The sequence below is a fragment of the Cyclopterus lumpus genome, chromosome 23 (assembly GCF_009769545.1).
Source record: "Cyclopterus lumpus isolate fCycLum1 chromosome 23, fCycLum1.pri, whole genome shotgun sequence".
In the NCBI taxonomy this organism is placed as follows: Eukaryota; Metazoa; Chordata; class Actinopteri; order Perciformes; family Cyclopteridae; genus Cyclopterus; species Cyclopterus lumpus.
Genome location: NC_046988.1, coordinates 5,715,789 through 5,741,779, shown reverse-complemented (window position 1 = coordinate 5,741,779; position 25,991 = coordinate 5,715,789). Strand labels below are relative to the sequence as shown.

General features: G+C 43.0%; 1 protein-coding gene across 5 annotated transcripts in view; it reads right to left on the bottom strand.

The window, feature by feature from the left end:
• Nucleotides 1–25,991, bottom strand: part of gramd4a (GRAM domain containing 4a) — a 41,397-nt gene that overhangs the window by 5,683 nt on the left and 9,723 nt on the right. For 4 of the 5 annotated variants that reach the window (XR_004608955.1, XM_034525889.1, XM_034525891.1 and 1 more), the window contains 12 exons: nt 22,029–22,149; nt 7,541–7,661; nt 5,997–6,058; nt 4,896–5,034; nt 4,019–4,044; nt 3,738–3,829; nt 3,398–3,489; nt 2,715–2,763; nt 2,532–2,603; nt 2,400–2,443; nt 2,173–2,282; nt 886–1,040 (listed from right to left, as the gene is read on the bottom strand). Coding sequence is in view for 4 of the 5 variants with exons in the window: in XM_034525889.1 (XP_034381780.1) it covers nt 886–1,040; nt 2,173–2,282; nt 2,400–2,443; nt 2,532–2,603; nt 2,715–2,763; nt 3,398–3,489; nt 3,738–3,829; nt 4,019–4,044; nt 4,896–5,034; nt 5,997–6,058; nt 7,541–7,661; nt 22,029–22,149 (1,083 nt within the window). In the remaining variant the exon portion in view is untranslated. The remainder of the gene's footprint in view (nt 1–885; nt 1,041–2,172; nt 2,283–2,399; nt 2,444–2,531; nt 2,604–2,714; nt 2,764–3,397; nt 3,490–3,737; nt 3,830–4,018; nt 4,045–4,895; nt 5,035–5,996; nt 6,059–7,540; nt 7,662–22,028; nt 22,150–25,991) is intronic. The other variant, XM_034525890.1, reaches the window with a different exon arrangement.

The window sequence follows — 25,991 nt, the reverse complement described above, 5'->3', positions numbered from 1 at the left end:
CCTAACAGAGCATCTATGTCAATGGATCAAAAATGTAGTTATTGTCATTTAATAACTTGCAAATGAATGACAAAATTCAATGTAATGATAAAATTATAATAACAAATAAAATATGACATGACTATAAGTTATCGTGACTTTTTGATCCATTCTGTCCACAAACACTGTGTGTGTCACACACACACACACACACATCTTGGCCACACACACAGACACACACACAGACACGCTTTTAGGTGCGCTTGCGTCACACCCGTGCGCAGCAGAGGAACCAAAGGGAGACACACCAGAGTCCCTACCTTCTCAGTGCCAGAGAGCTGAGAGAGAAACGACAGAGCACACCTGTGACTGATGCCACAGCAGAAGGCACCAACACATGCTCATGAGAGACGCATACACGCCAGGGGCTGAGTTGAAAATTATTATTGACAGGAGTGATGCTGTTTGGATACATTATGGATGTCTCTGGTTCTCTTAGCCCACCACAGGGGGTCAGAGGTGGTGGGGGGCGGGGATTGAAACTTTAGTAGGTGAACATGAAATATTCAACATTCCCACAGGACGATCTCTAACTAGCTTTAAAACATGAAGTCTTTACAGAATTGACATGTTATCTGCAGAACAAACACCAGACTTTCTACGTTGTGTCTGCTGGGAATGAACCCATTCACTTTAACATGTTGTGATTAGAGATCGGTCTTGCTGCATCAGCTCATCGTCTAGTTATATGGCAATAACCAGATACATTCTGATCATGTGTTGTCTTAAGACAGGATTCAGATCCAGCTGTGTTGGATGGTCTGAACCTACGAGAGGAGGCAATGAAGGAGGGGGGACAGCAAAGAGCTGAGACATGTGGATTTGTACGCGTTTCTGCCCCCTTACCCGCCGTGACACAGTGGCGTTGGTCCTCTCTTTGAGCTGAGGGTCTGTGGGAAGGCTGTTCCACACGATGAAGGGTGTGTCGTACTTGTCCCGCAGCTTCGGACAGCTCTTGAACAGGAAGTCTATGATGAAGAACTTGATGCCGGCGTACAGGCCTGGAGAGGAGAGAGCGTGGAAAGAAGACAACAAAAAGCTTATAAAAACCTAACCCTATAGAACATTTAAAAGAAAGTTGTAACAGAAATGGTCACATCCTCCTTTGCTGGTCACCAAATAACCTTTTTAAGGCCCTCCATTTTTCAGTTCAAAGCCTTTGGTCATTTATCTCAGTACCACTGACGGAGTTCAGTACCCTTCACATCATTCAATTCTTTCAAGACCTTTTCTTTAAGTAAGGATATTTCAATACCTCCACATTTAAAAGTAGTGTTTGGGACTGGCAGCTGTCTTTTCAACAAAAACAAGCCTTGGTGTATGTTGAACAAGTCACAGGAGAGCAGGGTAAAACGGCAAGAGTTACTGAACAATGCCTTTGAAGCTTTTGTTACTACGATCCCTGCAGGCTGCCCCCTGACAACAAATGTATTTAAACAGTATTGATCCCAATGAGAAAACAAGGGACTAATGTAATAACATGCAATATATTTATTTAATGCGTTGGTAAATTAGTCCAAAACTAGACAAATGGAGATTTACAGAACAAGAGTCTACAGCCATGCTATCGGCCAAATGAGGCATATGTCCGTTACACATGGAATGTATGGCCGAGATGTGAAAGACACCAACGCTGACGACTTGCTAGCATTTGCATCAGCAAGGCGGTCGTATAATTCTCTCTCTGAGCAACAACAATGTGTGTAAAAACATCCATCAAAATCCATAAAGGAGACGGTGAGATAAGTGGATCGACAGACCAACGTTCACTCTCAAATGAGGTGAGTGACAACCAGCCAATTACGGAACATTGTTGTTGTACACCATGAATCATTGTTGTTTTACACTATTAATAAATGTATTTCACATGCAAAGTGACAGCTGTACGACAGGCTGAGCAAACATAACCACTGTATCAACAATTTGAATCCAAGCATCCTCTAATGATATATGAGGAAACAGACAGACAAGCCAATATCCTGCAGCCCCTTATAGAGAGACACAACCGTTACACGAGTGCTGCACAATGCATTTGTTTACTGTGTATAAGTATTTGCCTTCTTTCAAGAGCCGATGCAGTATGCACAGTATGTGAGAGGGATTAAGAAGCTTTTCTCTGTGCGCGTCTCTCACCCATCATGAAGCCCATTAGCTTGTATGGCAGGACGCAGGAGGTGATGAAAGCCATCCACAGGCAAATGTAAAGTTTCCGGGTGCTCTCCGGCTGCACCCACATGAACAAGCTGACACACACAGACAAGAAAGAAGAGACATAAAATACAAGTGTATTCAAAGCATAACCACACACTGTTTGACTTTACTTCAGCATTGAGGAAAATACAACATCCGTTTGAACTTACTTCTTTATCTTCTCCAAAACGTCTGCCATTTTTCCAAACAGGTTCTGTAAGGAGAGTTTCAGCGCTGGATTAACCGGTACTGTTCACCAACTACGTCAACCGATTTGAGAAGTCAAAAGAGTCGTGCTGTACCTGGGCTTTTTGTGCAACGTCAAGTACAAGCTGGAACTTCTCAGATACAGTCAGGTCTTCCTTTGGAGGCTCCTGCGGAGAACAAAGACGCCAGTTGACGAGATGTTTACCTCCACTGATGCGTATGTTTTCCTCGTGACAGACACAATAAGCACTTGTGCAGGAAGTGAGAAGTCGGCTTACCGTGGGTTCAGAGACCTCAGGCACAATGCTCCACTGGATCCTCCAACCTCTGGATGATAATAAATAATGGAAGAAGATGTTACTAATGTGCAATTTTATTAAGCGTTTCGTTTTGAGGAAATTAGGCCACCTAACTGCACTTCAACCTCTAAAGCCTCACCAACAGCTCACTTTTTGCCGACCAGGTGTCCCCGTTTGGAAGTCCAAGTCCGGACAGATGTCTCATTACTACTAATGTGCCCTCATTTCCTAGTGATCATCAAAATGCCCCACTTAAAATTAATTTGTTGATGTTTTTAGAACTTAATTTCCTTTTGGCTGTCTGCACAGACTGGAGTTAACCTGGTTTGCTATGATGTATTAGTCTCCGGTAACAACAATAATAAGCATCATAAATACAGGCATGCATTTAAATCTGCCCATTATCATCCACACACGCTCGCTCCAGTAGATTTGTGCAGTGTGTGGCTCCCACGGTGACAAGGGGTCAGCCGTTTGCATCTGTTCACCAATAGCACAGCTGTGACCTCAGTAGGTAAGTTTGACAGGCTTTTATTTCACAAAGCACACAGTCAACCTCCTCAAAGCTGAACACGTTGAGGACTGGTTAAAACATAAAAAAAAAAATAAGGGTCTGCTTCTCTAATATCTGCCTTTCGCTCTAGAGAAAATGTTTTTTTTACCTGGCGATGAGGTAATTTAAGGACAAGCGCAGGATAGCCAGGAAGAGTAACATGGGAATGGCCCAGCCATGCCAAGCAGCATTCATGTAGATCTGCAGGGGAAATGACAGAATAGGACCACCAACCATTACAAAGGCTTGTATGACCACCAAGTGGTTATCTATCCTCAGTGATAGATTACCACTGTAATCTATCACTGAGGAGCAGCAATTACTGTCATGTACAACAAAATGGGTTCATCAGTCAATTTTTAGATCTAAGAACTTGCTCAACACAGTACAAAAGTCAACAAAATAGATGAATGTGTTCGCAGTTAGGAATAAGAAAGGTGCACACTCACAATGAAGGCAATAGCTGAGGTGTAGACGGAGTGCCAATTAGATAAGGCGGACAGGTTCCTTAAGAAGTTGGTGACAGGTCTGGCTCCTCGCTCTAAAAAGTAGAGGATGTATTCAGTGTCCACAGGGAGGCATTTGATTACTTTAAAAACAGCATTGAGTGGTCAAAGTTCACTTCACACTGAAAGTGTGTAATAGAAAATCATGTACAAAAACCAACTGCGAACAACTGCTGCAAAAGTGTGCATTTGCATTTGTTTGTGTGTGTGTTTTGAGTACTCACTGAGTCGCCTCATATTTTCTGTTAGCCTGGGAGGAAAACACAAACACTGGAGGTCAGAACACGCAGATGCTCTAAACACATGCGCACAGCAAGAAAAAAAGGCTGCTTTATGTGCTAGAGGACACACACACACACACACACACACACACACACAAAGAGAACACTTTGGCCTTCATCGGCCTGGCATGACTCGCATGGCTTTCTAAAGCAGGAGAGAAAGAGGGAGTAGAGAAAAATTCATTTGAAAAGTGCTTCCAACTTGCTTCGTCCTCTAAAGCCTGATTTGAAAACATCTCCTCTAGCAACCAACAGTTCAAAGAACAGCAAGTCAGCTGCAGTGCATTGGTATCAAAAGGTACATACACCAGTATATTAATTAGATTATTATCTAAAGTGCACATCAAAAAGGTAAAAAGAAAAAAAGAAAAAAAAAGAAAAAGAAAGTCCAGATTAATGTGATACAATCTAAATGGTAAATGGACCTGTATTTGTGTAGCGCTTTTCTAATCTTCCGACCACTCAAAGCGCTGTAACGCTCCATGACATCATTCACCCATTCACACTCATTCATACACTGATGGGAGGGGCTAAGGTTCCACCCGCGCATCAGCAGTAACTAACATTCACAGCTACCGGAGCAATTTTGCCCAAAAGTGTCTTGCCCACGGACACATTTACATGGGCTCGCGGAGCCAGGGATCGAACCGCCGATCCTCTGATTGAAGGCCGACCCTGCTCACCGCTGAGCCAGTCGTCCTCCAAGACATCCTCTAAGACAACTACTGTTTGGCTGCACACCTCCAGTACTCCACAGCTGTCTGACTAACATCTCTTTGAATCGATACCTGAGGACAGACACGTGTTCCAGCCCACTCACCTTTTAGCACTTAGCGGTTCCTCGGCCTCCACGGTGCTTTCCTCTGGCTGGAAGCGGAAGTCTTCGATGTAAACCCCGAAGCGCTCGTGAAGCCACTTCTGAAGGCGCGAGCTCCAGACCTCCTTCTGCTGTTTATCTGCTGGAAACAGCACCTTGGATCAGGATTGGTAAGTTCACAGAATTGTAGCAATGTCCTACAGCTTGTGCTGTTTCACCAAAGGGCAACAGCACATTTCTGGAAGTGAAAGTGAAAGCTCTGCTGTTTTTTTTTGCTGCTACAGATTTATCGTAAACTATTTCTATGCCATTTTAAAAGCCATTTTAGTGTCTAGTTTACAGTTACCATAGTCCCATCGGCCCAAATTACTCTGTTCATCATCTCTTCTTACCTAACAGATTATACTCACTCTCGCTCTGTCCTTTTATCCACACACAAGCCCACACACACACACACACACACTTAATCCATCCTGAAAACACACTGACACTTGCCCACACACCTCCGACACCAGTTAGAGCACAGGCCTGTCTGCCCTAGATGAAGTGATTTACAATCATAACCCACTTTCCAAAATTAGCCACTCTGTCTCTCTCCCTCCCTCACTGGAATTCAAACTATGAATGTTATCATCACGGCTGTTAGACAAAACACAAGCCTCTAGACACACACACACACACATTTCAGATACACCATCTGACTGCTTCTGCATTAATACTCCACAAACATCCTTCCTTATGGCACGGAAATTGCCCATCTGTAGTAATGACGCCAATTAACCTCCATCCATTAATGCAATTTGTTCTTGCTTGCTCACGATGCCACCAACTGCCCACCAGGAAGCACCAAGTAAGTGCGTCTTTCTGTTTCACACACCACGATATGTCCTACAATAACCCGTGAGCACTTGAGACAGCGCTGCACCGCTCACATCCTACATCCCCGCCTCGTCTGTACGCACGTGAACAAACAGTGCTCCTAATTTAATCCTACGCGCTTGGAAGACGTCAACATCTTCCTTCCCCAACTAGTTTCCTGGACTCCCACTCACCCCATCCTCCCTCTCTCACTCTCACGCTCCCTCTCTTCCTCCAGGGGCTTACCTGTCCCATTGTTTGAGGGCGACTGCTGTTTCCGGGGAGGCTGTGGCGGAGAGTCCTCCAGCCTGGGTGGGGGAAGAAAGATTTGTCAAGTGTTAATCTCGCTTCTCTATTGTCATAACTGCAGTTCCACTGCAGGCATGTCTCAAGCAGTTTATGTGTCAACATGTGGAAAGTTGTTGTATTGAATAAATCTTCTGTTGGAGTTAGATATACACATAGGGGGGTAGAGACAGAATGAGGGGAAACAATTTGAGTCTCAATCGGCTTTGAATAAATCAATAATATCACTGGTACAATCACTGGTGAACATAAACTGGACCTTTCTTAGATGAACAAAAACAAAGTAGTGAGAAAAAGAGCCTACCCCAAGACAAATAAAACATAACACACATTACTTTTACTCTTCCATTTGATCTAAACCAAGCTAAGTCTACGCGTGTAGCAACGATTGTGAATAATCAGTTGTACTGCCAATAATAAATAGGCGTAAAGGCAGACAATTTAGGTTATTGGCTTTGGCAAACTTGTTGCCCATTCATCTTCAGATTAATGATAGTCATGTCATGCTAATGGGAAATAAATGCTTGCTCAAAAAATAAATACTGTGGTGATTAAAAAACTAAGCTATCCTTTGTGTTGGGACTTCAAGAAATAATTTGGTTTACTTATTTCCCAATAACTTCCTGGTAAGAATAAAACAACATTATCTTCATATAAAGTATGTTGAATGATGCTCGTCGTCTGTACAGTTAACTGATATCAGAACAAATTTCAACTCTGTTCTCCTCTTCACTGCGACATGCTTCCACTAAAACCAATCCATTTCAAGGGGGCGGTTTGATTTTCCATAACCAAGTATTAGAGACCAACAGATATTGTACAGACAACATGCAACACATTATTATTGTATTATTCCTAGGAAAACCAGCGTGTGTTCATCTTAACTGGAGAAAACTCCCAGCTCATGGTGCATTGGTTGACCTTTTTCTGTGCTGATAAACAAACACACGCACACAGAGAGCGAGAGCGAGAGCGAGAGAGAGAGCACCTGTGGAATTTCCCATTGGCAGGGACTGAAGCATCATCTGATCACACACACACACACACACACTAAAGAGCCCTACATACACACCCAGAGTTTAAGGGTGGCCAAGAGGCGCAGGCTTCCCCTGACACCAGCAGGGCTGCTGTGTCACAGTGTGCACTTGGCGACACAGAGAGGCGCATGACTCTCTTCTGTTTTTTCTTCTTCTCCTCGTACCATCTCCCTCAAAACACCCCCGCCCCCGTAACTCCTTATGGAATTTCCCACCTACCAAGCTGCTGAGGCCTCTATTTATAAACAAAACCCTGGGTAGGACTCGCACGCACACACACACCCACGGCATACAACTTGACCTGTGATAAACTCTGCTGAGCTGCAATGTGACTAAGTGCAGCGTCACCGTTTTCTGTCGCTCCCTCATTATTACTTCCCGTCCCCGTCCTCATCTCCTGCCGGCCACGACATGCACTTGACTGTGCTCGCTGTCCTTCCGTCTTACCTGGTCTTGAGCACCTCGTTCATCTTCTGCTCCAGGTCTATCCTCTTGCTTCGCTCTCTGTCCAGCTCCTGCCGCAGAGAGTCCACATTGGTCTCTTCTCGCAGCTTCCTCAGCTCCTCCTCTGGAAAACACAGCAGAAAAACACTGGAGATCAGTGTCACACCTTTTCATATGTAAACAATTCGACCCGAAGAGCTCCACACGCATATTCAAAGTCAATACAAAAGGCAGTATGAAAGTGGGTAATAATTCAAACCTTATGTAGAACATGTCATGCAGCATTTTAGATGCACTACACACAGATAATCCAATAAATAAAACCATATAATTGAATTATTAACTGGGTTTTTTGTGTGATCAAATTTGAAGTCATAACTGGAGAAAAAAAAAAATATATATATATATATATATATATATATATATATATATATATATATATATATATATATATATATATATATATATATATATATATATATGCCTCCAGCCCACTCTTCCTCCTTGTCTATCAGCTCCTAGCATTAAGTGGTTTCAGGTATCAGGACTTTCTAAGCCTGGGGTGCAACATCAGCGGTGTTTCCTCTCAGACTATTGTCCCCGACTAAAAGGGACACATGAATATTGGAGGAGATGAAGCAATACAAAAAAAAAAAAAAAAAAAAAAGTATCTGCACATGCAGAGGTACACATTCATTAATTCCTGCATACATTTATGTACCCAAAGAATGCGGAGCAACACAAAAGCACTGACTAAATCCTTTTCAAAACACACAATGATATCCATACACAGAAAAACCCAGACCTCTTGACTTCCTGACAAACAGAACGGTGTGATCATTCTGCTGTGGTACCACTTTAATAAACAGACCTGTTTTCACAGCAGACATTTTAAAATCGTCAGGGCAGTACCGCGAAAAGGGTCTATTGGAAACACCATCACACTGAGGATTTATGAGAATTTGTGCCGCGTGACAACACCATAAAAAGGTATTGATAAAGAACACTTGGATCAATACCTGAAACACAGGAAGCATTACCTAAACCAGCAGTACCCTCATTCTTCAAAAAGGGACCAAACTGACAGTGAGGAAAGTGATAAAGCAGCGTTATGCACACCCTGCAAAGGAAAATGTTTATCACCTGTCCACCCCACCCCTCCTGAGATCATTTCATCAGATAGACAGTAGGGGATTGATAGTTCAAGAATGTAGCTGCCAGTTTCTCCTTCTCATCACCTAATCTCATAACTCACTCATCCTTTATCTCTTCCCGTTAATGCTAATAAAACATTTATTGCCAGCACCTCCTGCAGCTAAAGCATCGGCAACAACACTGTATGTCCTTACCAAGAAAACATGAACAGGATTTTCCCTACACCAGCTCAGTTAGCCTGTTCCCCCATCTGCTAACGTAGGAATGTGTTTATGATACAGAACGAGTGTGTGTGTGTAAACAAGACACAAGAGAGCGGGGTGCGTAAGAGTCGGCAAGAGGCCGGCCAAAGGTCGTTAAGCAGCTTAGCACTGGCCATGTTTCCCTGTACCAGGTTCTCCACTGTCAACCTCTTAAACAAATGACTAACGCTAGATGCAATGCACCCTGGGTAGTGTAGGCAGAATTAGATCAGTGGTTTATTCTGCACTGAACGCCAACGTATTGTGGCAAAAAGGACACTTCCTCCTGCTGAGAAATGGAACATAGTCCGTCAGTAATAGTCTCAGAGATACTTGACAAACATATGGCCACATTGGCAGCACAATAAGCTGTAAACATTGCCATATAGACTTTATAAAAAAGGTTTGCAAACAATTGGCTGCTTATACATCCGGCAGACACAGAGCAACACACATCTGAAGTAAGCATTTCTGATATTCACTTGTCCTTTAGTTGTGTTTTGGTCTTCACCAACTCCTGAGCAAAATATCCAACTCTTCAGCAGCTAAACACTCCACTATATTCAAACGCTGGCTGCTGAATTTTGTTTGGTGCTGGGCAGATTATGTAGAGCGGGTCTATTACAGCTAAAAACAGCTGCTGTGGCAGATGGAAACAAGGTGGATGAAAGTTGTGGCCCATGAAACCAAAACAATGATCTTAAAAGACGCTCCAACTCTCGTGAGGCGGAAGCTAACTGCAGAGTCGGGGGACGATTCCCAATGGGTCCGTCATTTCAAGTGACCCCTTTCACATATCATTCCCTCCATTGGCAGTCTTTGGTTGACAGACGCGTGGTAAAGTTTCAAAGATGAATCACTCTCGTTCATTTAAAATATTAGCGATTCAAACATGCAGCATTGTAATAATTGCGTGAAATTTAAGAACAATGCTGTCAGTAAACAATACACAGCATAATGTAATTTCAGTGCAGATGTGGTTTCAACAGAAGAAACAGGATTTTCTATTGTACTCTCATTTACAGGGAAGAGTATTTGTAATAATTTATATTTGTAAATAATACTAGATGGACTACTCATATGCCACCATCCCTCATTTGTAGTTGTCCATACCATAAAGACCCTAATACTGTTCAACTTTTAAACTCCCTTTCCCCCCAATTTCCTGCCCCCATTTCAGTATGTCATTCCTTCCTTTCACCTTGTGCAATTACGTCTATGTATACACATCTCTACAACTCCTTCATCCTCCCTTTTCCTCTGCCTAGTTTCCTTCCTTCCAAACTGACCGATTCCTTCCTAACATCAGAGACAGAGGCGCCTCATTCCGAGAGTCCACGCTGCCGTGTCGAGATGGGTGGCCCGGCAGCGCATGACACAATATGCTTTGTGTCTGACAGACAGAGTACAATCGCTTTCCTGTTCCAGCGAGGCCATCTCCATAAGTTAGCATATTAATAATACTGTCAACATGCTTGCTGCGCTTCTAAAACTGGGATTGCCAATATCCATATATAAATCTTCATCTTGGGTATATATATATAGATATATCACATGGTCTCGTTAGCCTTTATGAAGGTTAGTAACTAGGCCATTTATCAGTAACACACAGGATTAGCTAAGCCAGGAGACAACACGTTTAATAGCGCTGACCTTTCTCTCCCATGCAGGCTTACCATGAAACTGTACTATCGGAGAAGAAAATGCCAAAAACAACATGCATTTTATATTACATATTATCTGCTAATAAAGATTGGAATGCAGCAGAAAATAGAAGATGTTGAGGGTAGTTCATTGCAATAGGAGGAGGCGACTGAAGCAGAGTCTTATTTGGTTTGTGCAGTACATTCAGTATCAGATAAGGTTAAAGTCAGAAGACGAAGATTGTCACGGTGAATTCAAGACAACATATTAGAGCTTTTAGAAACCATTCATCAGGTCGAGACCGTTTTAATAAATCAAGACAGAATGGAATAACTGTGCTCGACTATCTTCAGTCAAGTGGATTAGTGAAATGTTTGGAGAAAAATGTAATGACAGATTATATTCTGTCATTATCTTAGTTTGTCACTGAAACCAAAAGCTAAATTAAAAAGGTTGCGGAAATGAGGTTGAGCCTTGGTGCGCCTGAGGTGCCACGAGCATACGGCAACCAACATGGCTGAGTGTCATGTGAGAGACTTCCTCCATTCAGTCTACTGTACCACCTCTGTATACTCTGCAGTATGCAGTGTGGTTGCCAAACAAGGCTGGCTAATGTACAGCAGTTCAAGCATCTTATTCAAGTTTGCAGTACGGTATAGTTGAAATTCCAGATTATGAAGTTGACAAACTTACTGAGGTTGAGGTTACTTTTGTGGCTTTTGATCTTATCGACGGTTCCACTGTAAAGCAGCTCAAAGCTGTCAACGGTGAAGTCCTCCATCTTGCAAAAAGCCATCCGTCTCTGCAGACGGCCTGTCCCAGGGACGCTCGAGCAGGAACGGGACCGCAGAGTGGCCGCCTTGGCCGTTTCTTGAAATCTAGCCATGGCCACAGGTTCTCCTGGTCCGGTCCAGCTTGTTTAGCACCCTCTTCCCAGCTAATGACCTCAAACCTCTTTAAAACCCACCAAACCTAAGCTATCGGGTACATGCTCCATGTTTACTTCCAAAGAAGAGGTCAAGGACACGTTCCTCCGTGCTGATCGGTCACCAGCCACGCAAGAGACTGTTCTGAGAGTGATGGTCAGCGATCGGTGCTGGTCTGAATGTGTTAGGCAACCGGTAAAAAGAGAAGCTGGGCAGCTGAGGTGGAGAGAGGTGGGGCTTTGCAGGGTGGCCAGCAGACTAAGAGGACCTGGAATCTGAGAGTTCTGAACCCACTGGGGCTGTCAGACACACACACATCACGCATGTTCAAGTGTCCGCACCGTTGTATTTGAGTGGTTGTGTACGTGTGTGTGTGTGTGTGTGTGTGTGTGTGTGTGTGTGTCCGCGTATTACGCGTTTATTGCAATTTGGTCCGTGCGTGTTCATATCTGCCTGCTAGAGTGTTACGTGTGTGCATGAGTACTGTAAATACGCAAGTGGAGCGAATCGCTTTACATCCAACCAGGCAAACGTTGTTAAGACCTCAAAGGAAAAGTACTGAGTGAGTCGTTCAATCCAGGCCAGAGACAATGCCTCCTTTCATTGAAAGGAAGGTGGGGGCACGGAGGCACGAGGGGGGGTTCAGTGAAAGAGAGGGAGAATCAGCTGCTTCGCATCGGCCTCTCATTGTTCCCGTTCTCTACAGTGTTTGCCACAACACTGGTTGATTCGAGCAGAAAGGAAAGTTGAGCTCTGGAGCCTCCAGCCGATCGGCAGATGTTAACACAAGGCAGCAAGTGGAAAAGAGAGAGAAACGATAAGTTAAAGGAAACAGTAGTTAGTTGGGCCGGTTTGAGAAAAGCCAATATGTTATTGGCAATATGGATACTTGATTTAGCTAACCACTATTCTGTCTATTACACAGACAACATCATTTTTAGTGTTAGTGTTTCAAGTAAGTGAATTATAGTGTCAAGTTAGCAAATATCAGGCATGGATATTCATAATCATGAAAATAATTTCTTTTCTTTCACATTTTGCTTGTTATTTTCTACATTTAGTATTACACTTTAGTTCAGGTTGTACTTGGAGTTTCTAAAGAGAAAGTTCTGTATTTTATCATTCTATCTTCTTAAAAACAGCTTTCCTCTCTGTGGCCTCCTTCCACTCCGGCCATGATATCTCCAGGTGATCTAGATCTCACCTTTTTCCCCCCTGTACAACATTCTGTCGACTTAATGGCTAGATCTCAAAACGTCACAGTCCTCCCTGATACAACAACAACAATCTTTTTTTTGTGGCGTACTGGGAACAGTGTAGCGTGTAGTTTGCCTGCAAGTCTATATAATGTGTGTTTTCGCACACGCTCATAATTTAATATATAAATAATCTAGATAAACAATGTTCTGTAATCCAATGTTGCGTCAGCAGGGAGGATAGCATGTGCTTGTTTGGAGAATGGTAATGCAATAATTGATTTTGTTGCACCATAGATATCTGGTTGAGATTGCAGGCGCCTCGAAGCTCTGGGAACCAAGTCCTTATGGGAAACGCCGATATTACATTTGTGTCAGTCATTAAGATCAAAAGACCCAGGACCCACCTGTTGTACACGCACGTCTAAACTCATGAGGGTACGACTGAATTAAATGTATCAACTGCAACACAGAGAAAGGAACTGACAAAAAGATCTGCACCGGCAGTGTGTCGACGCTTCATGAATTACAGGTCCATTTAACGTGACATTTTTCTTCTCCGACTCAAACACCTCAATTACAGGAGCCTCTGTTTCGGAGCCCGTTCTGCCTCAAAAGGCTTAGCTCCTGTTGTACAGAGCTCACCCATGACAGAAAAGACTGCCTCCTCAGCAGACACTGAGCAACAGTTATTCATTACCCTGCAGCACGTCCTGCAGCTGTCTCAGAGAGAGAATGAATCATCATCAGTGTGTACCAGTAATCAGTAATGAGGAACGCTCAATCACTTGCATAATTATCTCCAAGAAGATAAAACCAAGACTTTTCAATTACATCAATTTTTCAGTCAACACAAAAAAACAGGCACACAATGTGCCCATCAATTACTGGAATCCATGTCTACGGTATTATACTTCTAAATGAATATCTTAACAAGCTTTCAACAAGTGTGCTTGTTCCGTTTTGTCTTTAAAGTCAAAATACAGGACTGTACAGCACGATCATCTGGATGTATTGTACACAAGGACTCAAAAGGAACATCTATTAGCAGTGGCGTTTGGGATGTCTTATTGCAGGCAATTGAATAAAAATAAACAGCGGACAATATTGCATTATAGAAATATATTTCCAGGGCTGCTACAATTCAGAGTGACAGCACAAATAATTGAGTTAAGTATGTATCAGATTTCCGTATCAACGGTCATTTCTACAATTTAGTAAACACACATTACAAAAAGCAATATCAATTTCTTCACCCCAAAAGACTTAAGTGTTCAAATTAAAATTACACAACGCTGACTTTGTTGCAATAGCACCCGTATAACATTCGGCGAGTCATATTTACTGTAAACTTGTTTTTGAGGGGGGGTTTTAGTGCATGTTTGGTTGTGAGGTCAGGAATGACCTTTCAAGCTACAGTTACTTCGCCAAGGCACGTGTAGAGGAACGACTACAGAACAGAGAGAGTTTGATTTCAGCAAGGCAGTTATTCCAGTAGCTAAAAAGGCCCTGCACAGTCACGCAGGTGTTTTCAGTTAGTCTGACTCTTAGCACAGGTGGGAATTATACAATTAATGATGGCTGAATTCCATTTTCTGGTTTCAGAGCACAAGACTGCAGTCAAATACATATTTAAAAAAAAGATTCTAGGGCCCAGTCCCAATGTCCCCCTAAGCCCTCAACCCTCAGGGACTTACTGACGTCACCTGGTGAATGGTTAAGTGTGAGAGGTAGTAAGGGCTTGACATGGTGTAAATATGAATGAGACAGCACTTTGCTGCAACATATCACGTGACTATGACTACATAAAAAGATATTGTGTACAATTGTGGGTATTTATCTTATCTTCCAGGCTCTTTCCTCACGAGATGAGTCATTTCAAATAATCTATTTACTCGTTTTTTTTGTCAAAACAGTTACAAACTAAATGTTTGATGAATAATCTGTGTAAAAAAAATATATATACATATACATATATTTAATTTCCGCTTGTATTCCTCTGATTTCATCAATTTTTATGTTCCATCTTTAATCCTTAATGTTGTGTAAATTTATCGGGCTGACCACCCACGTGGTGTCCCCTTTGTTTGTCTCCATTCTTCCATTGGTAACTTCGTGTTTAACGTCACATTGCAATGAATTGTGGGTAAATCCCCTAGGCAAAGTCGGCATCTAATGCTGACTCACAGAAAGGGTTCATGAAGGGCTCAACATGTCTGCTGGTGAGCCCTCAAACACTCGACAATTTGACAGTGGGACAGCCCCAAACCCTCACAGAGTTAGCGGGAGTGCGCCTCAAAGTCTGTGAGTCCGTAAGGGCGGAGATTGGGATTGGGCCGACGTTTTACGAACCACTTTTCCTTGACCTCGATGGAAAACATCATGAGGCCAAAGATGTGAAAGAGAATTCCCAAGGATTAAGGAATAGACAATCGCGCCGCTAAGGGAATCTCACTGCGTTTGACGTGGTTCTACCCTGTCGCTTTAAATGTTGAAACAAGGAATTGTGGGACAGAAGTATGTGTCCATAAAGGATGGTCCATGCTAAAGGAAATGAGAAAGGGAGCATTGAAGGCAGTTGACAGCTGAAGAGATCTGAGCCATTGTTGGTATTATAAGGAACACCTGTGCCTTTCCTGCTATGACAAGACAAACTGCAAAATTAACTATGAAGGGAATTTACGTCATTTCTAAACTCAGTGAACTAATAATGATGGCGATTACAGTCTGTAGTCTAAGAGGTCTAATCAGGCAACATGAGAAAACACACATGTGGGTGGACTGTGGGAATTATAATCAGACACTATCTCTTGATTTTTAATATCCATTATTCTTTTACGACCTGTCAGTGGGGGATAAGACACTTCTGTTTGATGTACGCAGCTGGGATGTCCTTGTTGGGTTCCCCAATACCTGCGAGCAGCAGATGGTATTGTGGAGAACGTAATTCATTACAGGCCTATTGCAATTCATCATCGCCGTGCTGCTGCTGCGTTGTGCATGTCTGTCGCCTTTATGTGGTGCCTCTCTGCCCAGTGAAGTAGGGCAGCAGCTAGGACACTGTATTGATCAGCGAGTCACTGTAGTGCACAAAGCCCGGCCTGTTCCCCCGCAGTGACCTTCAATACGCAACCTCAAACAAGATAGCCTCTTACGAGCGCGCCCACACACACATAATCAAATGCTCCTAGTTCTCTCAAATGCTATGAAACGGAGTCGCAGTAAAACGATGACAGCCGGACCGTATTGGACAGTGCAATGTGAGAATATTGAAAAACTACACACACACACACACACACACACACACACACACACACACACACACACACACACACACACACACACACACACACACACACACACACACACACACACACACACACACACACACACACACACACACACACACACACACACACACACACACACACACACACACACACACACACACACACACACACACACACACACACACACACACACACACACACACACACACACACACACACACACACACACACACACACACACACACACACACACACACACACACACACACACACACACACACACACACACACACACACACACACACACACACACTAGCCTACCAGGTCCAGGATAGACATCGAGCTTGCACAATCAGCTAAAAAAAGCAGGGATTTTGCAATGCAAAAAACAGCCATGTAAAAAGCTTGAGATATCAACAAGCCATGGATACATTTTAAAAAAAGTAGACCGGAGCGAAAAGCACAAAGAGGACAGAAGGGCAAAGAAAGACAGTGACATTTGGAGGTTGTAGGATGCAAAATAAGAGAACTAAGCAGAGACGGAGAAAGGAAGAAATAAAGGCTTAGCACATTAGGTCCGTCTATATAATTACACGAGTTGATTTCCACTGGCACTAGCCTCTGCTATTTTATCAGCAGCAGGAGGGTCGGTTCAGCTCAGCTCCGTCAACCACGGGACATAGTCTAGTTAATGTATGCCTCTGTTTTTACACCCATTACTATAATAATCATCAAACTATCACAAGGTTGTCATACGAGGCAATAGTGTCCTCAGAGTGCTTATTGGAAGTATGCAGCGAAACATGGAATATATATGCATATATGAAGCTGCCGGTTTGAGGATAATGAAGCAATGGTTGACCAACTAATTATCTGATTACTGAGAACTTGATGATTGGAATGTGAGACTGACTGTATAAGCCTTGTTCTTTTAGACAAATCAATAAAAAGTGCTTGTAAAATACGGACGTGACCCGAAGCGACGATGATGTACACCTATAGTGCCTGCTATAATAATAACACGGTGAGAAGCAGCCAGCACCGAATAATTCTGAGTGAGGATAATCCGCAGACCTCACTGTCGACAGTTTATCAGGAGCTGCAGTCCTTTCTCGGTCTGGATTATCCTGCACAACCACCACAACGTCTCTGAAACACACCGGTATGTTTATACAAATGTATTTTTCCAATTATTTGCACCCCAATAAAAAGCACATTAATTGCCAGGCTGACCCGAATGCTCCTTGCTCCTTGCTTCGACTGTTGCCATGGTAATGGATGTCCAAAACAGTATTCACATGCATTGTTTTCATTTTATTATTATTATTATTATGATTATTACTATTATTAGGCTATGCATTACCACGGAAAGATTTTTGCTATTAAGAAAAGAAAAATCCTTGAAATCTGATGTTTGTCATCATCTCTCAGACTAAAGCAAAGTACAGTAAAAATAAACAAATAATGGCCACAAGTTTGAGGAACGTATGACAGCTTGTGTGGTCATCGTGGCCCCCTCCCACTGCCAGTTAAATGCACTGGCTTACTGGATCTCACTACCTGGGCAAATTAAAACTAAAATTAAAATTATCCTTATAGCTAGGGAACTACCTCTCTTACTTTAATTATTGAAGCTTACCCACATGGACAGACTTAAGAGACCCCTTCAACACGTCACTTGGTCAATGTAGAATGAGACAAATGTAAGATGATTAAATGATTGAGAGCACGCTGCTGGCCCTTTAAACTAATCAGATTAGTCCATTGTGGGGTGTGTGTGCATACACGCAAACATAGGGAGAAGAGGGAAACTAAAAGAGAATAGATGAGGAAGGAATTACACCTCAAGGAGGAGAGAAAAAAAAGGAGGAGAACGAGAGGAAAACTGAAGGAAACACAAGCGTGATACAGCGGAAGGCCATCATGACCTCCACTGCATGCATGTGTGTGTGTGTGTGTGTGTGTGTGTGTGTGTGTGTGTGTGTGTGTGTGTGTGTGTGTGTGTGTGTGTGTGTGTGTGTGTGTGTGTGTTCTTGGTTTCGGAAACATTGTTACAAATTAACCAATTAAGTGCCCTAAGAATAGCACTGGTAAATCACAATAAATGCCATGGGACAAAGGCATGGGTCATTGTATCCACACACGTATAGACCATCTGGAATGGAAACTCATGCCACTTGTGAAGGAAAGGACACAATATACTTAAGCAGTGTGTTTGTTTTAGCATACAGCGTGGGCCCCGGCTTTATTTTAAGCAGCAGGGAGGGAAACGCGTCAGCATGAGAGAGGGAGAGAGAGAGAGAGGGAATACGCCTATGCTCAGTTCACTCTGGGTGTGAAAGAGATCCAAGAAGCCCAAATTATTTCCTGGGTGAAATGCTGATGCACTATTAGAGGGGGAAAAGCACAAATCTACACAGTTACTTTTGTTACAGTTTCCTATCATGTCATTAGAGTGCTTTTTTTGCTTCTTCTTTGGTAAATGTTCTTTTCTTCTTAGTGGAAAAAACAGCAAAACACTGAACTTTAAACTGAAAGATAAAATTAGCCCTGGGGAGTCGAGAGCATCTGTGTAACTAATTCACATTAGGGGGCGTTGAGTTAATGGTCTCATCCAGAGAACAGTGACATTCAGTTATGAAATTGTCTTTATATGAAGTATGAAAATAAATTGTTTTCAATATTGAGTAAATTCTAATATGAATTGTTTGGTCTATAGAATCACACGGCGAGGCCTTTAGAAACTCTGTCATGTTTAACCGTCAAGCCACATCCTGTTCTTGCCACGGCTTCCTGCAGTATGTATGTAATATAACAATGATTTGTTTTCAAGTTTTCACTATTTATGGTCGGCATCGTTTCTGCAACAGTCATTCAATGTATACATGCAGTCAATACCTCTCCATCTAGTAGCGTTCCTTCTACCATTTCCGCACTAATGCTGTAGTTTACCTTGCCCACCTACACAATAGGGACTTACAGGAAATGATGCATGCATGATATACAGCACTGCTGTTTTTCACACTGCTGCTGCTGCTTCACATAAGCCAGGTGGCTGTTACTGTAAAGCAGACATAGGAATCACAATGCATTTGAAGCAGAGGTTAGGGGTAGTGATCCTTCAAACGACTACAATACAAGATTTGAAGCATTTTTTGACAACTGGTCACTTTAATGGAACAACGTCAGGCAGCCACAGTGAGCTGTCAGATAAGAGTTGCAAGCGACAGGCCTGCAATTAACTAATTAATTATGTTGTTTACCTATATTATGCCCCAGAAAAGCAATTGCACAACTAATAAACACATTATGTCTTGCAACAAGGAATCTTTGGTTTCACCCCCACTAATTTCATTGGCTTTAACCAACGACATGTCATATATATGCGTACGAGTCTGTAATCATCAGTTCTCACCATGTTACTGAGAATATGATGAATGCGTACTTATGCAGGTCTTTCTATAGCAGGCTATCACACACACACACACAATCAAGAGTCCATTGTTTAAAATACGATGACTACATAAAGGTTCCCCCCTTTCGGAGTCCCCTTACAAAAACGCCAAGTGGCTGCTATCTTACGTAGAACTTTGATTACAGTTCTGTATTTAGGTCTTTGAGCACATGACAGTTTCACACCTGTTTGTGGGTTTGAAGGGCTCAGAAGAATCTCAGAACATCGCGTTGCTGTGTCTGACACGGAGAAAGCATGAAGGGAAAGGGCAATCAACAGCTCCATTAAGGCCGGGTAGGGGATGGCGGGCAGAATCTGAAAGAGCAGCTCAGCGGGTTGGAGGGAAAGAGGTAAAGAGAACTCTAAGGATTCTTTAAAAAAAAAAAAAAGAAAGTAAGGTCAGGGGGGGAGAAAAAGAGGGCGGAAAGGGCAAACAGGAAGGTAAAAAGGTCCGGGAAGGGTGAGTTAATTTAGCTCGCATCCTGACGGTGTGACAATGAATCGAGCCCTTTTAGCTCAGGCATTATGGAAAGGACATAGCCTGAGGTATTCTCTTTCACACGACCTCTCTCTCAGTCTCACTCTCACTCTAATAGAGACACAGTCGAAAGGCAAAGAAGGTGGGGGGACTTCACAGTCCACTGCATACCACAGGAGTGTCAGCGTGCTGCACGGAACGGGACAACCCGTACCCCTCATCGGATGCCAGGTTAGACAAGCTTGTAAATGTGTGTGCGAGTCGAGTGGTGGACCCAACTCATGCAGTTGTGTCACATCGGCCTGCCTCCCCCTCTTTCTCCCTGCGATCTCCCATTCACCCTTTGGAACTACAGTATACAGAATATAACGGCAAACTGCTATGCGTACTGCAAAGAATGACTATTTTATCTCACCCTAAAACTACACCGGAACAGCAGGGGATCATTTCAGGTCAACCAGCGTTTCACTAGGGGACGCTGCACCATGAGAGCAACATTTTGTCCAACTGCATCTCCAACAAATGTGGATTGTTGTTAGTTTAAAAAGTGACAGCCCTCAACTGTCGGTGCAGGTTTAAAAACAAAAAAACATTAAGTACATATTGTTAGTATTTGGAGTCCTGTTTGTGTCCACCTAATGAGATTCTATAATCACTCTTGTAAGGTTAGGGCTGATATAAACAACACATGAATGAATACATAGAAGGATTTATAGAGTAACTGAGGATATGGATGCTTCACCTCACAGTGGCTCTCTGGTGTGGCATGGTAAATTGATTAACATTAGCTCAGCAGCTGTTTGCTTCCATTATGCTTCCAGTGTTCCAGTTTAAATGCCACATTTAATAATTATCATGAGTCTATTCAACTATGTGAGCTGATTTGTTTCCCCATCACCATTTGAAGTGGACTTGCTTCTGTGAAACTAAACAACGGTGTGCTATTACAGAGGATGCTCAGCTCATTAAAAATAATAATAAAACAAACAGTATAGGAAGCAGTGGAACCAAATACTGCTTTCAGATCCAATTGGGAATTACTTTAGCTTTCAAATTGAGCAACCCATCACTGCTCCATGTAACTGCCAGTCTTTAATAGTGAAGTTGCACATAGCAACTGAGTGCAATGCACAAGACCAACCTCCTGCGAGACTGTGAAACTAAGAAGCAGGCTGGCGTCACAAGACATTCACAGTTTAAAGCCAACGCAGACAAGATCTACTGGAAGAGATACATCACACTCGTTTTGCGCACTTCTTTTCCCCAGAGCGACCTACGATGAATGCATTCAACCTCCGTAGGCACATGAGATCAATGTCATTAAAAGCTGAAAGTGCATCCCTCTCAGAGTCAACAAAGAGTGTGTTCATTGTTACGGTAAATTGATGAGGCAGCAGTAAGTGCCAGCATCGCCAACGGTGTTGAGGAGACGTTAGCTGTAGCTCAGCTAAACCAGAGCCTCTCATCAAACAGAGGATGCTTCCTGCTAAAGTCGCCATTTATTTGGTAAACAATCACAAACTGTAGGAGAGGTAGTGTAGAAAAGAAACGGTAGACAGAGGCAGTATCTCCACAACACAAAGTCACCACTGCAAGACAGTGAACTCACACATTTTCCTCAATCTGTTGTTTCGCTGCTCTTGATGCTGCAGAAAATCTCACCGCCCACTTACACTCTATAAGCATGAGCTGAAAGCCACAAATACAGGACTTTTCTCTGGGGACTGACAAGAGGGATTCTGGGTAATGGAGGAAATATACTATAAACCATTATTCCCCACATTCTTGTGTACACAATACAATAATATTTCTTCTTCTTGTCCTTGTTCTACGCTGTTATGTCTTTGAACACTGAACAACAAGTGATTACAACTTTTCACTGAGATAATGTGAACCGCCAGAAAAATGTTTTGTCTATATATCCACACACATTGCCCATTTAGACTGACTCTGTATGATGAGTCGGAAGACAAATTATTATATTATATTTTCTGAAGACCAGAAATTGTCTGAGGCTGTAGTCTGGACCAGGCCCGGTGTTGTGATGCGCGCGCATGCGTGTGTGTGTGTGTGTGTGTGTGTGTGTGTGTGTGTGTGTGTACTCACGTAGGAAATGTTTCTCCAATAAGGCAATTTCCAGGTGACCTTTGACTTCATTGAGTCGGTCTGACTCCGACCTCTGGAAGTCCTGGATGGCCACTGCCATGGTGGGAGACCCTGAACCTGCCTGTGTACGTGCACACACACACACACACACACACGCACACATTGATGCATACAGCACATACAAGGTACCATGCACACACACACCCATACAAACATTCAAACAAAAAAAAAAAAAAGGTTTGGTTTTAGAATGACTTGACAAAAAATTACATACAAGCAGGGATATCCCATATGATCTAAACACACATGCACACAGATTAGCATGCGGCCATGACTCACGCTAATGTTTCCTCTCCCGGTTTAAGTCCAGCTGGTGCGGGATAGGATGAGGAAGGCGAAAAAGAGGAGAATCCCAAACCTCCTCTGACTACAGCAACAATGATGACTCACACACCCTTGTGACTAAGGGCTTCAACCCTGACACACACACACACACACACCACATGTGTGTAGGAGGACCGAGTGAATGACAACGATTGAGAGGTGATGACAGTGTGAGAGAGAAGAATGAAGGACAGTGTGAGGAAAAAACGGAGGTGAGTGGTTGATAGAGGGAGAGGAAAGGAGAGAGGGAGGGGAGAGATGGCTGAGCTTGCGGATGACGAGCACTGCAGGTGGAGAATCGCTGGTCGACTACAGCGAAGGTCCTTTAAAAGACTCCTGCCACACACACACACACACGCACTCTCTGCAGCAGCTTCCCCCCGAACGCAACCAGCATGGTATTGTGTGTGCCTGCATAGACACACTGCAATGTCTTCAGCTGATGTGCTCTCTGCAAAGAGAGAGCGTGAGCGCGAGCGAGAGACATAGAGAGGGAGAGAGAAAAAAAATGGAGGGAGGGAGGAAAGGAGAGACAGAACGAGAGAGATGGCTAAAACTGACATTGACCTGAAAAAATGTGCCTTGGAAGAGAGCCAAAGCCTAACAAGATAAGCTGGTGGGGAGACATCGAGACAGAGATGGAGAGCGTGTCCCGGAATAAAGACGCACCTCAAAGGAAACAAACGAAAGCCTCTCCTGGAAATGTGTCATGGAGAGGAAAAGGGTTGTTGACCGCAGGAGAGTGAACTGAATGAGGGGGAGGAGGGTGTGAGAATTAAATGGAGACAGGAGGATAAAAGGAGGGAGAGCAGCCGAGAGAGAGGCAGAAAGACAAAGACGTGGGGGAACGGATGGTGGGACGGCGTTACAAGCGCTCAGCTGCAATGCTCTTTAATTTTGTAAGCTTTCGTTTGTTTTTTCCTAAATGCAAATCGCTAATGGTTTGGTCCAAAGATGATACATAGCACACGCACACCTTCATGTCGTTTAAAGCGGTCGTCAATTCTCAGTCAGTACCTCCTGGTCATCAAAAGTAGGTCAAGCCCTGACGTCACCCTGGACGATTATGGGCCGATTAATTATTGTGTTCCCCATCTCCCTCTTTCATGTCTGTGGCTGATGCGAGCAGAAGAATCTCACTGTGTCCTGCTGTAAAACTCTAAATTGTTATTTTTTTTCCTTCAAACATATTTTTCCATGAATGCCCGTTAAAGCATTAATGTTGCGATATTCATAGCTTCCCACCCACTTCCAGCCTTTCGATCGTGTAGCGGTTACTTCTGTCCGAGGTGGACAGAAGCGGAGCCGATTCCACATGTGAGGCTACTCTCCTCCGTCTGTTGGAGAATAGAGGTGAACAGATGCACATTTAAAAAAATCTAAATTGCAAATGTTGCCACAATCAGCAACCCCGGTTTTCTTTGTCATTTCTAACTAGATGAACAGTGATCAATTGCCCACACCTAAACTAATAAATAGACCATGACATTTCACTGGATTATATTTGACAAATTCTACAGTAACACATACAGCAATGTGGATAAAAAAGTACTGAAAACTGGAGGACAAAAATCAGTACATGCTTTTTACATTCATGACAAACCAACTATTCTAACATTGACAACACTTCCGAAGACATCCAGACACACATTGATAAAGGCCAGGATAATCACAAAAGGCACAATATTCACTTATGCAACGTCTGTTGTGAATATGCTCTCTCTCCCTTTCTTTTTTTCTATACAATGCTTACCGCATTGTATACAAGTGAGTGCAATTTTTTGAAACATAAACACATTTTGGAAATGATCACATCTATCTTTTTTTAAATACATTTGGACGAAGGACTGAGATAATTAGAGAGACAAGGAGTCGGTCGACTATTGCACACAATCTGTCTGCAAGTTAGTCATGATAATAATAATAATAATAATAATAATAATATCATTGTTACAATGAAGTTTCTAACTATTCGGCACAGCCTGAGTAATAATCCATGAATCCCTAACTACAGCACGAAAGATGTCCTCTCTATTTTTCAAAAAGAATGCAAGCGTGCCCGTGTGTAAAACAGCACGTAGTGCATGTCACAAATGGGTGTTGCAACACAAGCATCTCTGGTCCACATATAACTTCATCCATGTGCATCTTTCTCCAGGTCTTTCTTGGACAATAGTTTTCTATATCGTTGTTTTTCTTAAAGCAATACGGTCAGTAGGAAAATTAAATATTGCCCCACCCTACATTGACAGACTATCACTAAACTGAACCTCATGCCACGGTAGAATGTAATTAATCCATCAGTCAAGAAGCTCTCGGTTTCTTAGCGTCTCCATGATTCACACTTAACCGCCTCTGACCAGATAACTTTGTGATCTGCTGAGTCAGGTCCAGACTTCAAAACATCACGCAGCATTACCCCCCCCCCCCCCCCCCCCCCACCCCCCGACTAGAGTTGTGGCTCAACTAGACAGGGTACAGTCTCCACACTTGGACCACTGCGAACCCAGATCAGTGCCTCTCTTCTCCAGGTCAGCACTTTCCTGCTGTAGTTCTATTAAACAGCTTTAATTGTCTTCTCATTTGTGCTTCTTTCCAATGAGCTCCATGAACCTGGCCTCTCTGTGTGGGGGAAAGGGAAGTGAGACATTCTTCCTTTCCCTCTGACACTGTTCATGGGTTATATGGTGGCCTTAGAACAGCTCTGACACAGAAATGTCTGGTTCATCCAAGAATTAACAAGGATAGCTGGGCTTCTTACACAATGGACAGTGACAGAACACATAGGTTTATCAGTATTTGTGTGGATGTAAAGCCCTCCAGATAAGAGCATTGTAACAGCTGTGGGCACAAAAGGCGTCTCTTTATATCAGGCATTTATGGCATGCTACATTACAAGAGTTTAATTGTTGAGCGATAAGAGGTAATAATAAATCCTCGGCTGATGGTAAAAATGAAATACCGACATGGTAAAGGATACTGTGGTCATACCCTACTTGGAAGACATATGAACTGCCTGATCTACTTTCACTTTTACTGCTACCCGACACAATTTCCTGTCAACCTTGTGAGTTTGAGACTTTCGGAATTGGTGAACAAGCCGTCTGAGCAGAGCCGACGTTTGTTGCCAACAGTGAACAAGGAGAGCAATTGCAACATGTGCAGACTCAAACATTGTCACTTTAAATTTTTTGAGAGACTTTAAATGCATCTAATGAAGTCTAAAATTATATAGTCTGCACTCTTAAGGAATGACTTCGGAAATACTGAATTTGGGAACCAGTCAAATTCTAGTCACTGATGTGAGGGATTATTATGGCTTGACCTGCATCATGTCATCTTACCTGCCTGATTTCAAAACGGGCTTTAGATATAATGAATAAGATGACAAAGTATGACAAATGCAGTGAGGGAGACACCTGAACTAGCAGGACAATTAAGTAGAGGCCGGTGAGGTTGTGTGTGCAGTGACTGAACACCATCTGCCCAGAGACATTCTCCCTATTTAGTATGGACGACACCGGCTAGTTTGTCACAAAGTCTCAGTGTATGCAGCCCAAGGGCACAATGTCTTATTTT